The sequence below is a fragment of the Glandiceps talaboti genome, chromosome 22, assembly GCF_964340395.1.
Source record: "Glandiceps talaboti chromosome 22, keGlaTala1.1, whole genome shotgun sequence".
In the NCBI taxonomy this organism is placed as follows: Eukaryota; Metazoa; Hemichordata; class Enteropneusta; family Spengelidae; genus Glandiceps; species Glandiceps talaboti.
Window position 1 is genome coordinate 13,055,104 of NC_135570.1, and position 15,066 is coordinate 13,070,169.

General features: G+C 36.0%; 1 protein-coding gene across 13 annotated transcripts in view; it reads right to left on the reverse strand.

Moving 5' to 3' along the window:
• LOC144451998 (rap guanine nucleotide exchange factor 2-like) overlaps positions 1-15,066 on the reverse strand; it is a 53,417-nt gene that overhangs the window by 25,185 nt on the left and 13,166 nt on the right. For 12 of the 13 annotated variants that reach the window (XM_078142971.1, XM_078142966.1, XM_078142969.1 and 9 more), the window contains exons 3-4: positions 7,922-8,056; positions 4,855-4,908 (exon numbers count right to left, since the gene is read on the reverse strand). In XM_078142971.1, coding sequence (XP_077999097.1) covers positions 4,855-4,908; positions 7,922-8,056 — 189 coding nt within the window. The remainder of the gene's footprint in view (positions 1-4,854; positions 4,909-7,921; positions 8,057-15,066) is intronic. The other variant, XM_078142963.1, reaches the window with a different exon arrangement.

Genomic DNA, 15,066 nt, shown 5'->3' on the forward strand with positions numbered 1-15,066 from the left:
AAAGCAGAAGAATGTAAACCGTATTGGTGCTACTGATTACGTGACACTAATGTGAGAACATAGGATTGAACTATTGGCCTTTAAAACAAAAATTTGGTTGTAACATTTGTGATCACATTGTCAGAATTTATACGTAACCATGGAGAAGTTATATACATGATTTACGACGCAGAATTTTGATGAATGATGCTGAGCCATACATGTAGTACGGACACTACTATGAAGGATTTCAGGCTATTTTCCTCTTACAAGAAACCTGTTTGTTCAACTCATCACATGTGTACCAAACGTGTTGCAGTGACATTTTGCATCACTGGGGCAATGCAATGGGAATGGAATAGCCTGGATGTAGACAGGGGGGTGTTGCAAAGTAAGTGTAATGGCCAGGTAGGTACTTATTCTACTGTGGGTGCTAACAGTGAAAGTAAAAGTCAGGTGTGGGGAAGGAGATGCACTGCATGATTACCACAGGGGAGACACTACTACATGTAACGGCAGGTGTAATCGGTAAAATCCACAAAATAAATATGATTTCTAATGATAAATATGAATTATTAAGATTTCTTCAGCATAATATCGCAGTAATTACCTGGTATAGTATTTAAAATGTATAAAAGTTTCCAAAAGTGATATATTGATTTTCAAGCCAGATGGGTAACCCTTCATGACTGAGAAATTATGTCTGGTTTTTGTTTGTTATTCATTCTTAATATTTTGTCCCCTTTTTTTTCAAAAAAACTCTATAAAATGTATTAATGCATTTCTAAAAAACAATTATCAACATACAACAATAAGAACAACATGCAAAAAATATTAAACGTGTAAAGTTTTCCGGTAAAGTGGTTGGGAGTTGGGTTGTAACTTAGTGCAGGGATATCCAATCTGATTAAAATCTAATGTTGAGAAAGTGGCTAGATGCCTTTATTTACCTCTGTTTCCATCGCTTTGTGTCGTTTGCTTTGTTCCGGGTGATTGACACCTTCCTATCCGTAACAAAACAAACGACACAAAACGATGGAAATAGCAGTAAATAAAGACATCTAGCCGCTTTCACCACATCAGATTTTAATAAGATTGAGGGATATGTACATGTGTGTGAACATGGGAAATACAGGTATATCAGTATTGTTGGGGTTGGGGAGGGGGTAACTGGTAGGGGTGCAGGAGGGGGTTACAATAACTAATTTTCTTTTATCAGATACTTACACCATTATTAGTCCAATGGAAAGAATACATAGAATAAAAATAAAGAAAATAATATTTCAAGAAAATTCAAAAATACGGTTTATTGGGAGTTATAATTATTGTAAGACAAAACTTTCAAATGCTACACAAACATGAAAAACTCCTCTTTTTTTAAAATTTAAATATTGACTTTAGATTCTTACGTACTGGCTGGGGTCAAAGACTTGACAAAAAAAATTACACAAATTTCCTGGGAAAATAATATCATCTCTTCATATTGTAGGATTAAAATTGTGAAAATCGTGAATTTCAGTTTGATAGAGAAAACAAACATACATTATTTGATCATTTCTTGTGAAACAAAAATTTTTTTTTTGAATTTTCAAATTCTTTATTTTAAAAAAAAACATCACCAAGGTGTAAAAACTGTTGACATTTCATGACTGTTTTGTACTCTACTATGACAGATTTCTTGTAAATGTTGAAAAATTATCTTTTTCTTTTCACCGTTAATTAATGAAAGAGCTGGCAACGGGTCATTTTGCACCAGGATTATCACCATACAAAAAACTTAATGTTTTTGACAGTTTCTGTACGTTTGTATAATATGTAATAAATGTATGAAATATGCAGAAAAAAATAGCTGAATTGACGAGATTTGACATGTTTGCATAGTACTGAAATCAAATTACCCATATTACACTAAACCACAGATGATATTGTAATATACAAGACAGACATTACAGATATGGAAATTAGAACAGAGAGAAAAATCACACAAGTTTGGAATAAAAAAATAAGCAAGTTAAAAGGCATTCTACAGCAGTAGATCCCTGGTATTGAATGATTTTATCATATTATCAGAAGACAGAATGATTTAATGGGCGACAACATTTTAGGTTATTAAAGGTTAAGAAGATGAACAAAGTCATAGTTGAAGGTTCAAAGTTGAGAGGTTGAGATTGAAGGTATGTCTGGCAGGATTTTATAAATGGGTATATATATATAGTAAGATGATCCAAGATTTCAAAACAATGTTAGCATATATGGGTCGATGTATGTAAGATGAGCTAAGGTGGGTCATAGTTGAAGGTGGAAAGTTCAGAGGTTGAGTGTGTCTGTGTGTGTGTGTGTATGTGTGTGTGTGTATATGTGTGTGTATGTGTGTGTGTGTTTGTATTATGTATGTATGTAAGTATGTATGTGTGTGTGTGTGTGTGTGTGTGTGTGTGTGTGTGTGTGTGTGTGTGTGTGTGTGTGTGTGTGTGTGTGTGTGTGTGAGTGCATGCATATATGAATGTGTATACTGTCACCCTAGTTATTTCCGCTCCTTGAAAATTTTGCAATTTTAGTCTTCAACTAGTTCTCAAAGACTAATTTTTACTAATTACCAGATTGGTATGTTGTGTCCATGTACTGAAGGTAATTTAGTCACTACTTATTTTTGCATCTTTGGTTTCCAGCGAAATAAGTGAAAATAAGTCTTCAGCGAAAATTTCCACATTCACAGTATGTGAATGTCTGTACATATGTACGCATGTGTATCAGATTTCCTGATATAGCACAAAGCAACCATATTTCTTGTTGACACAGAAAACTAGTGATGACAACATGAATATATATGAATACAAGTTACAACTTTCATGTAAAGTACACTGCCAACAATTCGTACACAGACGACTGAAAGACTTACAGGTAGTATAAAAAGTGAAGAGTAATGCACATGAAATGACTTGAGGGGAAAAGAAAGCTATAAGGTTACTTTACAATTTACATAATCAGTGACAAGACAAGACAAGACAAGGTTAATCTGTCAGAAATGATGAAGACTTTCTGATGGTCTCTTGAGTTAAGGGAAGGACAAAAGTCTATTACTGTTTTGTAACGAGTATCACTATGATGTGTAGTCACCTTGAAGATAAGGGACTTTAAGTAAATGAAGTCGATGGAGAGTAGAATGAACTTTTATACTGATGCCACACAAATCTGTCATCTAAACTCAGCTGACTAATTTACTAACATAGATGAAAGAACTTCCTACAGATTTTCTAAGTGTGCTTCGTACTGATCGTAAACTGTTTCTTTCTCGTTGAAATACTACACCGGCAACTGAGGTTTCGGCTTACTAAGCTAGACACAAACTAAAACTGTTGTTGCTTGATAAGGAAGATTCGACAAGTAGGTGATAGCAGTGTCCCGGTTGTGTGGATGTAATCACCCTGTAAACAAGATAATGTAAACACTGGAAGTCCTAAAAATGTACACCGCAAAATCATGGGAGTTATCAGAAATGTCATCGTACTGAGAGCATAATAAACCAATGTCCATTCAATAATTTATACCTAATTGTTCCAATAACAGTTTTAGTTTGTGTCTATCTTTCATAGTATTACAATCAAAACTTGGACTGCCACGGTTGTATTTTATTTTCTTCACGTCTTAGATGCAAAGCATGATGACACATCAAGGCAAATAAGGTTGAAATTTTGAATAATCACTTTTTGTAAATGACATTTTCATTGTATGATATTAAGGAAATTTATTGTTTCTAAGGGTTCCCAGACATCACATGGATGTTTGACAGTTTCCAAGTCACGAAGAGATTTATACCGGTAATTGTTTTCATGAAAGCAATTTATTATACTCATGATTTACTATTTTTAGTGTCACCATCATACCAGACATGAGACAATGATTTCCAGAATATTAGTCATTACTGCACCTGCTACATACATGTACATGTACTTTGGTATCAAATAACTGATATGACACGTAACATAAGTTTGATATTTGACCTTGGAAATTATGGTCAAGGTCACTTGCAATGTTGCAAAAAACATTTAGAACTGTCACCTGCTCTCGTTCATACAATACACTCACAACACACATGTACTTTGTATCATATAACTGCCATGATATGTCACAAATAGGTTGAATTTGACATTTGACCTTGAAGTGTAAGGTCAAGGTCAATTGATGAATGAAGGAATATTACTCTATACATTGCATAATGATAGACCACTTAATGTCAACTGCAATGTTGTAACAGAAAGCTTAGACACGTCACCTGTTCTTGTCTACTACAAATGTACAAGTGTAAATTTCTGACAGATTAAGATCTACAAAAAATAATTTGTTGATAATTCCACTTCGTATTAGGAAATGGCCTGACATTGATATCAGTTGTAACAACAGAGTGAGTCATTTTCATCACACAACTATTTTTTTGACGTCCTCTTTTTTTTCAAAGGTGAAAAAATTAACATAATCGTACGCCTACTAGAGATGTCAATTGCAATAAATGTTACTACACCCACAACTATCGTGACAGAAGTTAAGAATCAAGAAAAATGCGTCATTATCACATATCACTTGTTGATGACTAAGAAGTATATGATTGTATCCGTTTACGGTTCTGCCAAGACTACCCTCGAGGATGCAAAGAGAGTGAAAAGTGAACACAGTTATGACACACTGACTGAAGGTCAAGAGAATGATCGTTTACAACGCATTGAACATTAGAAAGGGACATGACAACATCACACTACGACATCGTGCGTAACAAGGTTGACATGAAGTAGGGATGACAATAGTGCTGAACATGATTGACTGAGGATGACCAATGATAGAGGAGTTGATTTCAACAAAAGAAAATATTACCGGTATTACCTTCTCGTCTCCGAGAGATTGGGTACGTTCTAGTCGGATAATAGGTCGTCTTTGCTGTTGAATATTCATGAATGAGAGTCAAAATATGCAACTGATAATCATTTATGCATAAACAAAACATTACCTGGTGATTTAAACATTAACAAATCATGCGTAACGATTAAAGAAAACAGTTCATTCACCGTGGATTTTTAAAAGTCAACGAACCCTGTGCACTGTATCAAGATAAATCTTTGTAAATATTTGTTACCTAAACACTATTGCCATCAGTATCATAGTCATGTGACTTTCTCTGACCAATTAGAAATGTGTTAACACTAGTCACATGACTGATTCTGACCAATCAGAAATGTGTTACTACTAATCATGTGACTGAGTCTGACCAATCAGAACACATTCTTTTACTTTGTTGTCATTACTACAGCAATATGACTTTCTGACCAATCAACTTTGTGACAAGTGAGTCATGACCCTTTCTGACCACTTTTTATTGCAAACCAATATTTATTGATGGGGGCACAGCAACACTTTATGTGGCTTTTACCATAACCATTTCCACAGAGTGCTACAATCATCAAGGCTATGTTTGACCATAAACATACATGTACACTGCTTTCGAGAATCCATAGTATCATAGATACATCAACATTACATGTGCAAGTAATTTTTCAAACATTTTTTTTTTGGATGTCCAACCATCAACATTTACTAATCTCTAAGACTTGTACAACAATAAATACATTCACGATTACATGTGCAAGTGATTTAATATTTTTCAAATCGTTTTTTTTAGATGGCCAACCATCAGCATTCATTCACAATTACGTGTGCAAGTGATTTCATATGAACCATTTGATCTACGAACTGGATCAATAGAACGAGACAACAGTGCATTTACAACGGTTAACAGTCAACTAAAGGGTTTGCACTGCTTGTCAAAATCATTTATAGTATCCATATCAAGTGTAAAAGTATACTGTTACAGTTACTTTAATTATCAGCCAAGTATGTGGTGTCTGTTAACATCATCAAGTGCCACAACTGTGATTATCTATTGCCCTAAATGAAACCAAGACATCTTGTGACTTTTACATTTATTCTCTAATCATTTTATGACTAACTTGTGCTTTGTAATCATGGCTACATTGTTTACAGCTTGGTGACATTAAGAGACACCACATACTCGGCTGATGATTAAAAGCAAATGTAACAGTAAACTTTTATAATTGAAATGGATGCTATAAATGATTGTGACATTAGCAGTGCAAATGCTTTAGTTGACTGTTACCGGTTGTACTTTAGATTGAGATTGTGAACCACAAAGCTTAGCCGTGTATCGTGACCTTACAATTACATTCTGCCATTATTGTGTTTCTCATAGCATACAGTAACCAAGTGTGTGTTTTCTCATGCTTCATTTAAATTTTCTCTACACATACATTTTGTTGTGCATCAATTTTTAACATCGATCTACACATATCATTCATAGTACGCTAAAATTCTACAATAGGGTAAAAAGGAAACAAAGGACAAACTAACACAAACCACGATATTAGTGCAAGGCAAAGGCAAAGACACACTTTTTATAATGCAACACAACATGCCTCAAACACAATAACACACAATTCCAATTATTAATAATATTAATATTAATAAAGTAATAATTCATTTATGGATGGAGTTTTACTCTGTCAGTTGTATTACCTACACTTTTACAGTGTTTTTTCAAAAATGCTTTTATGAAGATCACATCTGCAGTTGCTATTTGGCAACAAGAAAGGAGATGTTCTATAGCTACATTTCCACTCCCTAAAAGTGGCATAAAGTCATTTTGAAGATAAAATGACAACTTCTAGAATATGTTGATGGTTTGATACAATATTCCCATCACCTGAGGTGTGCCATGTAGTTTAGTATCGCAGGTGTTATTTTCATTTGGGGGTTCTAAAAAATAACAAGATGGCTTGATATGTTTAATATTTAAGGGAGATCGCTACATTTTAATAACTTTTTGATATCAGAGCATTTTGTTGTGAAACAGATGCTTTCTTTGTCTGGATATCATGGAGATGGAACCCACTGTTCTTACGATGACTTTGAGAGAATTTAGATAGGGGAAAATTCTAGCATCGAAAAGTAGACACATGTACATATATATGGAGTCGGTACCTTAATTTTTTTTTTTTATCAAGTATTCAACATCAACTGAAAAGTAATATTGGCCTAAAAAATTATGAATACCCAAAAAACATTTGAAACAGGGTAGGTACAAATATCATATGGCTATATTATTAGTTTGTCCTGAAATAATATGTACAAAATTCAACTACATTCCCAAAGGGAAGTGTTATAAAAGTGACTGGTAAATTGTTGAAAGCAAGGGAAAATAGGTGTTACTTGTACATATAATATTTTAATAGTAATATGCAGGAACACCTACATATATTGGATAATTGTAACACTTACTGTATACATACATTTATCAGATAACTTTTTGTCACAAATTTTTTTTTTTCGAAAAGAGTGGTTTTTTTCTGATTAACATTAAGACTTTCCCTGATCTGTTCATACCATTTTCACAAAAAATAATATTCACACCAAATGCAAGATTTCAACATTTCAGAAAATTTTCTTTTCACAAAAAAAAAAAGATTTTCCTGCCAAATTTCTTTAAAAAAAAAATTCTTTTCATAGAAAATTTTCAAAAAATTTCTTTCAAAAAAAATTCTTTTCATCGAAAATTTTCCCTTAAAATTTAACATTTCTAAAATATTTTCTCTCTACAGTTGTTTATTTTGGGACAATGCAGTGTAAAATTACCCTTTTTAACAAGGTCAGATAATCCTTCAGAGAAAAAAATTTCAAGACAGTACTTTATGAAGTGTAAAAAAATGGTTGATAAGAAGACGCAAGGGATAATTTACATAAAATTTGCATATTGATTGGACGATGCGTGAGAAATTTTACCTATGGGAGATGCAGCTACTGTACACACTGTTGGATGTCTCGTTGAAAATAATGTCCACATAGCAGTGACATGCCAAGAAAGATAATTATTACAACTCACCTCATCTTCACCTAGGGACTGTGTTCTGGCAATTTTTACTTCTTCTTGTTCTAAAGCAAGAAGCTTTTCTAAATTCATTGTAGTGCACGACTGACGTTGACCTGGTCGCATTAACTGGACGTCAGGATAGTCAATCTGTTGATACACAAAAAAAGAACGTACATGACTAAATCAACGTTGTAAATTTGAAAGCTAAAAATCCATCAACTGTGACATCAAGACATGGCCATTAACTTGACAATCCTACCTGTCCTCGGAAAATGGTATGACCTACTCATCCCTGTTAAAGAATGGTAGCACCCTACTTTTGTTTCAGGTTCATCTGTTTCCTCGAAAACGATTACATACAGGAGATGAGAATATGATTACTGGCTTACGGGGGTTACGGGTAGGGTACAGTTGTTTACAAATGGCACCTGACACTTTGTGTAGTCATCATTGCATCTGAATTTTCTGTGATTTTACCGTCAATAACACACTTTTAGGTTAAGTTCACATTCACAGTATCTTTTTACAGGTGGTTATAAGTACATGAAATGTGCCTGAATTCCCCAAAATAGTTAACAAGGGTTAAAATTGTAGTAATGGAAATTTGTGTGCCAAAAAATGTAGCATCAATTTCAAAGTACAGTAGTACAGTATATAATAATAATAATAATAATAATGTTAGTTTTTATGTGGCGCTTTCTCACACTGTGCTCAAACTTCAAAGTGTAATGCTTTAAAAGTATCATCCCTAGTATACATACATGTAGCACAGCAGCCCTTTATACTTCCTCAACTCCCGGGGGGGGGGGGGGGGGGGGGGGGCATACAATCCATTGCAGCCTTTATAATCAAATAGGATTATAGCATTCACATTGCAACCTCTATCCTACCAGGTCCCCAAATATACAGCTGGGTTGACTGAGGTACAATCATGGTTCAAATCTTGCCACAAGATTTCAGCCATTCAGAAACAAACAGCAACACCGAGACACAAACTCACAACCTGTAGATTCTAAGTCAGCCACTACAACCATTCGACTATCATAGTTCCAGGACCATGTACATACTATCAGCCTAAGACGTTTTAGTACTTTTTCTGCCATTTGACTTTTGATCATCTGATAGGCTATTAGCTTCACTTAGCTAAATTTGATACGTTAAGATATAAAAGATGACAGTATAAAAACAGATAAAATCATTAATAAGTTTTGGAACCTCTGAAGCTATCAAAGCTGCCATTTTTGAAAAACTGAACATTTTGTTAGATATAATGATATATTCATATTATAAATATTATACACCGTGGACAGTATTGAATCACCCGTGGGTAAATGTATTGTACAGGAATTGAACTTTTATATGACCAGAAAGTGCAAAGAAGGACATGATAAAATCGATGAACTTAACAAAAATAAAAGGTGAGAATAAATAATTTGTCACATCAAAATTGAAACTGTCTGCAGATTACAACAAGACTTGAAACCACATCTGATTTTTTTCTGTTTTATTTTTGGTTCATATGAAGAGTTACGGATTCCATTTACAATTAAATTTAAGCCCTGTCAAGCTGTCCACATATAGAATTTTGTATGGAACTGAGCCAAAATCGATTCTCTGACCCAAAAATGCACTGAATTAGATTGAAATGATTTAATTGAATCAATTTGAAATGAGAACCCCCCCCCCCCCACCCCCCCACACACACATTCTTGCTGGTTTTGAGGGGTTCAACTTATCTGTAAATTTTAGATAAAGATTCTAAGGGTTCAACCTTTCTATAAAATTCACCTATCTCATATTCTTGGTTACGATTATCACGACTGTTTTTAGAGCCTGGAGCATCTGAGTAGGTTGGATAGACACAGGATAAAATAATGATAGTATAATAATTATTTCAGTGGTACTTACAATGATATATGTAAGATAAGATTAATTGATTTCACCAATATTCCATTATAAATTAAGTCGCTGTACAACTCATCAAAATATCTCTGAGATGAGTAGAATAAATCGATCATAGCCTACACGCAAACTACTCATATTTCAAACGCTGCAAAACCAAGTGATGTACGTGTAGATACAAGTTGTAATAATACAGAACTATGGTATAAAAAACCCATTTTTATTTGAACACATTCAATGTGTGTGGCTTGTATGAGGTTTTATTCTCATTAGACAGAGTTAACTAGTCTAGTTCCTATATGGTATCGTTACGATTTACACCTCCACTAGTCTAGTTCCTATGGTATCGTGACGATTTACACCTCCACTAGTCTAGTTCCTATATGGTATTGTTACGATTTACACCTCCATTAATCTAGTTCCTATATGGTATCGTTACGATTTACACCTCCGCTAGTCTAGTTCCTATATGGTATCGTTATGATTTACACCTCCGCTAGTCTAGTTCCTATATGGTATCGTTACGATTTACACCTCCACTAGTCTAGTTCCTATATGGTATCGTTACGATTTATACCTCCACTAGTCTAGTTCCTACATTGTATATGGTATCGTTACAGTTTACACCTCCACTAGTCTAGTTCCTATATGGTATCGTTACGATTTACACCTCCACTAGTCTAGTTCCTATATGGTATCGTTACGATTTATACCTCCACTAGTCTAGTTCCTACATTGTATATGGTATCGTTACAGTTTACCCTCCACTAGTCTAGTTCCTATATGGTATCGTTACCATTTACACCTCCACTCACAGTATAGTCAAAGTCGTTACTCTACAAGTCCTGAGATGCATGAGATGAAATTTACAATTCATCCACAGCCACCCACACAGTCATTAACATCATGTCTTTGTTAATCAATCACAAAATTCTAACCAATAACACAGTCCCTCATAAAGTTAGTGTTTATTATGTAATGTCCAAATATGGTATATTTGTCTGCTCAGGATGTTACTTATACACTGTTTACATCACTATAACAGTTGGGGTTCACTGACTGGATGAACAACTTTTTGTGCTGATTAAGGGACTTTGACTAGACGTGGTTTAGTTAGCATCCAGACTGTGATGTAACTACATAAATTACAAGTATGTCTTGAGCACAGAAGTAAAGTCACATTTGAAAACTAAACACACCATCTTGACACACTCTTTTCATTTGTAAATTCTTAGCCACTACACAAGTTCTGATAGTCTATTTCCGAGGAGGAACTGCCATCTGTAAGATTAAACGTTTCCATGACAACCAACAAAAGTTATGGACATGTGATCAATTTCCGGCTTGTGAAATGTACATGTTCTTAGGTCTGGGAATGTTTCAATTTTCAAAGTATTACTTTCAATTGTTTTGACCAGACCCTGATTCAGCGAAAAAGCTATTTTGTAATAATTGTGGTCTCGAATGACAACACTATTTTGTGTCTCGTTCAATAGCAGAGTCTGTAATTAGAGTTTCAAAGGTAGTGATGGTGAAGGAAATCTATGTCTGGTTTCATAACAAAGAACAGGTCATTGACGTCAATTTCAATCTAGATAATTTGAGATTGATCAACGAAGATAAAATTTGGTACCTCAGAACACACACACACACACACACACACACACACACACACACACACACAGACAGACAGACACAGACACACACACACACACACACACATTCCATGTAAAAGAAATCCTTCACAATATAAGCATTATAATGTACATTTCTGTTCTGTTGATTTCTTTCTAGTTCTCTTTCAATTTCTCTATTTTAGGATGAAGATTTTATGATTTGTCACAGGTTCAGCAGCGTGGACTGGGCAGCCCTTCTGATTCTGTGTGACTGGATAATTTCTTCTTATCATGCTACAATGATACCATACATAGCATGTATTTATTTCTGAGTCTAAGATTTAATTTTTGGAACATCAAAGTATCACATATTCAGTAACGTGGGTGTTCCGATATATATATGTATATATCAGCATTGTAATCTCTGTTTAACTGAGAAACTATGTATAATTAATGCTGCCAAGAGTATGATACTGAACAAAAATCCGAGCTGGTCTCGAAATGTCGCCATGACGGCAAATACTCGCTCGCCAACTATAGAATTAGAAGTAAACCCCCCACAAACATTAAGTGTATATTTTTGTGTCGACCTCGACAATCCCAATTTAGTCGTCTGATGATCACTCAAAGCATGAAACTCTGAGTAATGACTTATTACAGTACATCCTTATTCTTTTGAATTAAGTTATATATATATATATCTATATTTGCACTGCCATGTATGTTTCAGCATAACTTAGACTGTCGACAGTCGCTCGCGCCTTTTTTGCCCAAAGTTCTATCTAAACTCCGATCCCGCGCAACACTAGTCTAATCGCAAATTGAGGGCCGAAGGCCCGAGGTCGAGGGCCGAAGGCCCGAGCGACTGTTGTCCCTTGCCGCATCTCCCTTGCTATTACTTATTCATGATGTGACGTCATTTAATGGGGCGGTACTCTATCGTATAATTTGCATACAGTTCAATGTAAGGTTACTCAACGTGCAACACACGTAAACTGCAGCGCAAATTTGACCTCGTAAATGCATTTTGATGGTCATAATCAAGTACTTTTTCCTTTCCTATCTTTCTTTGTTAAAGCTTGAAACCGCGCGTTTTTATAACATTCGTAAATGACGTCGTTGACAAACTCGACGCCCGATACATTGTCATGCTCACTAGTCTATTGCCTTGTTTAGCATGCAGCTAGCTGTTACAGTGGTACTGGAGCGAGAGAGTGCTACGGAAGTCGACTTATTGTACCAACTCCGACCGACACTCCAGTCAAGCAACAGATGTTTTGGACACCTTTTTTACCTTCCCTCGACTGCAGCTAGCATATTATATAGTAATAATATTCATGTATAAAATGTTTGATAGTGAGGCGCAGATAATGTGCAAATGGTAGACGTTCTACCTGAAACAGAAAAGTGCCTCCATATTTACCACGGCACGGAGATCGTGCTCCGATCCGACACGTCTTCAACTAGTGCCTCCACAGAGTACTGAGTCTATATATACCTAAAGCTATTGTACCCCATTATTTCAGATACCGATTGAGGAGTCAATTTACGTAATCTTTATCACGATGCTATATGATATGACAGTTTGTTGTGTCTTTTCCTTGATGTTTTCTTTTTATGTGATTTTTGTTGTTGATGTGGGGGGGGGGGGGGGGGGGGGTGAACCTTTGGGTCGCCCGCAAGGTTGTTACCACTTCCCTATTGTTTAGCAAAATTACCACAAATAAAAGGGCCTTCGCCGTTTATATACGGGATTATATTAGAGCTATCATTGTATCAATGAGGATACTACTGGGACAATTGCAGACTAGATGTTGTTAGCTGTATCGCGAGAACGATCGGAGCATGGAAGTATAACCCACAGGCCTGCGACTTCATAGCCCGGGCTTCATAGGCTATGAACTTGTCACTTCCTGTCAGTACACTAACGAAAACATCTTTCCCAGAGACATAGGTATCTATAATTCTTCTCTGAAAGTCTTTCAAGTGCGAGTATCAAAGTTTTTCCAATGCGTCTCGATGTGTTGACTCGCTTGGTGACTACGCCATGTTCATTTTGATTGACAAGCTTTGTGAACTATGACCTAAATGTCAATAGTCTACAAACTGAATGTTCCTATTGTTATCGCATGAGGGCGCGGCAAGGGACAACAGTCGCTTGGGCCTTCGCAATACGGCCCTTGAAATCAGTTTGCGATTATACTATTACTAGTGTTGCGCCGGACCGGAGTTTAGATAAAACGTATGGAAAAAAGGCGCGAGCGACTGTCGACAGTCTAAGCATAACTATGTATGTTTCAAGGATATTATTAGCTATTGCGTAAGGATATTAGTCATTTCAGAAACAAACGGCAACAGGGAGAGTCGGAGGTGAACTGACATTAGCCATTTCAGAAACAAACAGCAATAGGGAGGTGAACTGACAACCTGCAGATTCCGAGCGGACCATTCTATCCATTCAAACATCATCACAACATATCAGAAAATACAGAGCACACTGCCCTAAACTTATACATGAATTATATGGTATATTCCCACTGGACTAGAACTAGATGACATAGGAGTCACCCTAAAACAGTGAAAGCTGATAGTTACGAGGATTGATGTCTGTAATTGCAACAGGCAGTATTCCCTTTCAGGATTATCCATGCATGTACCAGTTGCATAGTCTGTGTTAAGCTCACAGTCTCGAGAGAGTCACTAGCATAAAGGGCTGTTTTGGATGTACCAATACCTATCGCATAATTGTACTCGAATATCTTGTCCTGTGCGCCCTAACTGGCTACATAGGGCTCACCATTCGTTGACGTGTTACTGCGATGCTCTGTCTTATTGCGACGGCCAACACGTCAACGAATTGTTAGCTCTACATTTGTATGTGGTTGATGATGGCGCACAGTACAAGGACTTTCAAGTACAACTATGCAATAGATATTGGTACACACAAAACAGTCCTTTCTGCTAACAATGCTCTCGAGACTGTGAGATAGTCTAAGTCTTTTTATTGACCCAACTGTAGCCATATTTGACATCTTAGTCAACTTCAGTGGTGATGGTATTACAAAATCCCAGTTTTGATTATGATTTAAAAGTTTCGTGTGAAAAACAGTCTAGTGGAGCATACAGAAAGTTGGTCGAGAATACAAGAATGATACTATGTAATCCTTATGGTGCAAATGATAAAGATAACACTAATGCAAGAACCTGGGATTGAAATCCTGGCCTTTAACCCTAAGATTGAAACCCTGGCCTTTAACCCTGGGACTGAATTGCTGCTCGAGCATGTCTGAGTTATGGCTTTGGACATGAAAACTGCGCCAACAAAATGGCTGCCAGGCAACCATACCGGATTGTATCATGACGAAAATGGATATACACCTGTATGTCATAGAACACTGTGCTAATACCAACTTTGAATGAGATCTGTTCAAGCATGTCTGAGTTATGGCTTTGGACATGGAAAATTCGCAAACAAAATGGCTGCTAGGCGGCCATATTGGATAGTATCATGAAACAAATTGACGTACAAGTTTGAAAAAAATTGGTCCAGGCATTTCCAAGAAACGGCTCTGGACGGATGGACGGACGGAACCCAATCCATAAGTCCCCGTCCCGGACTTCGTCCGGCGGGGACTAAAG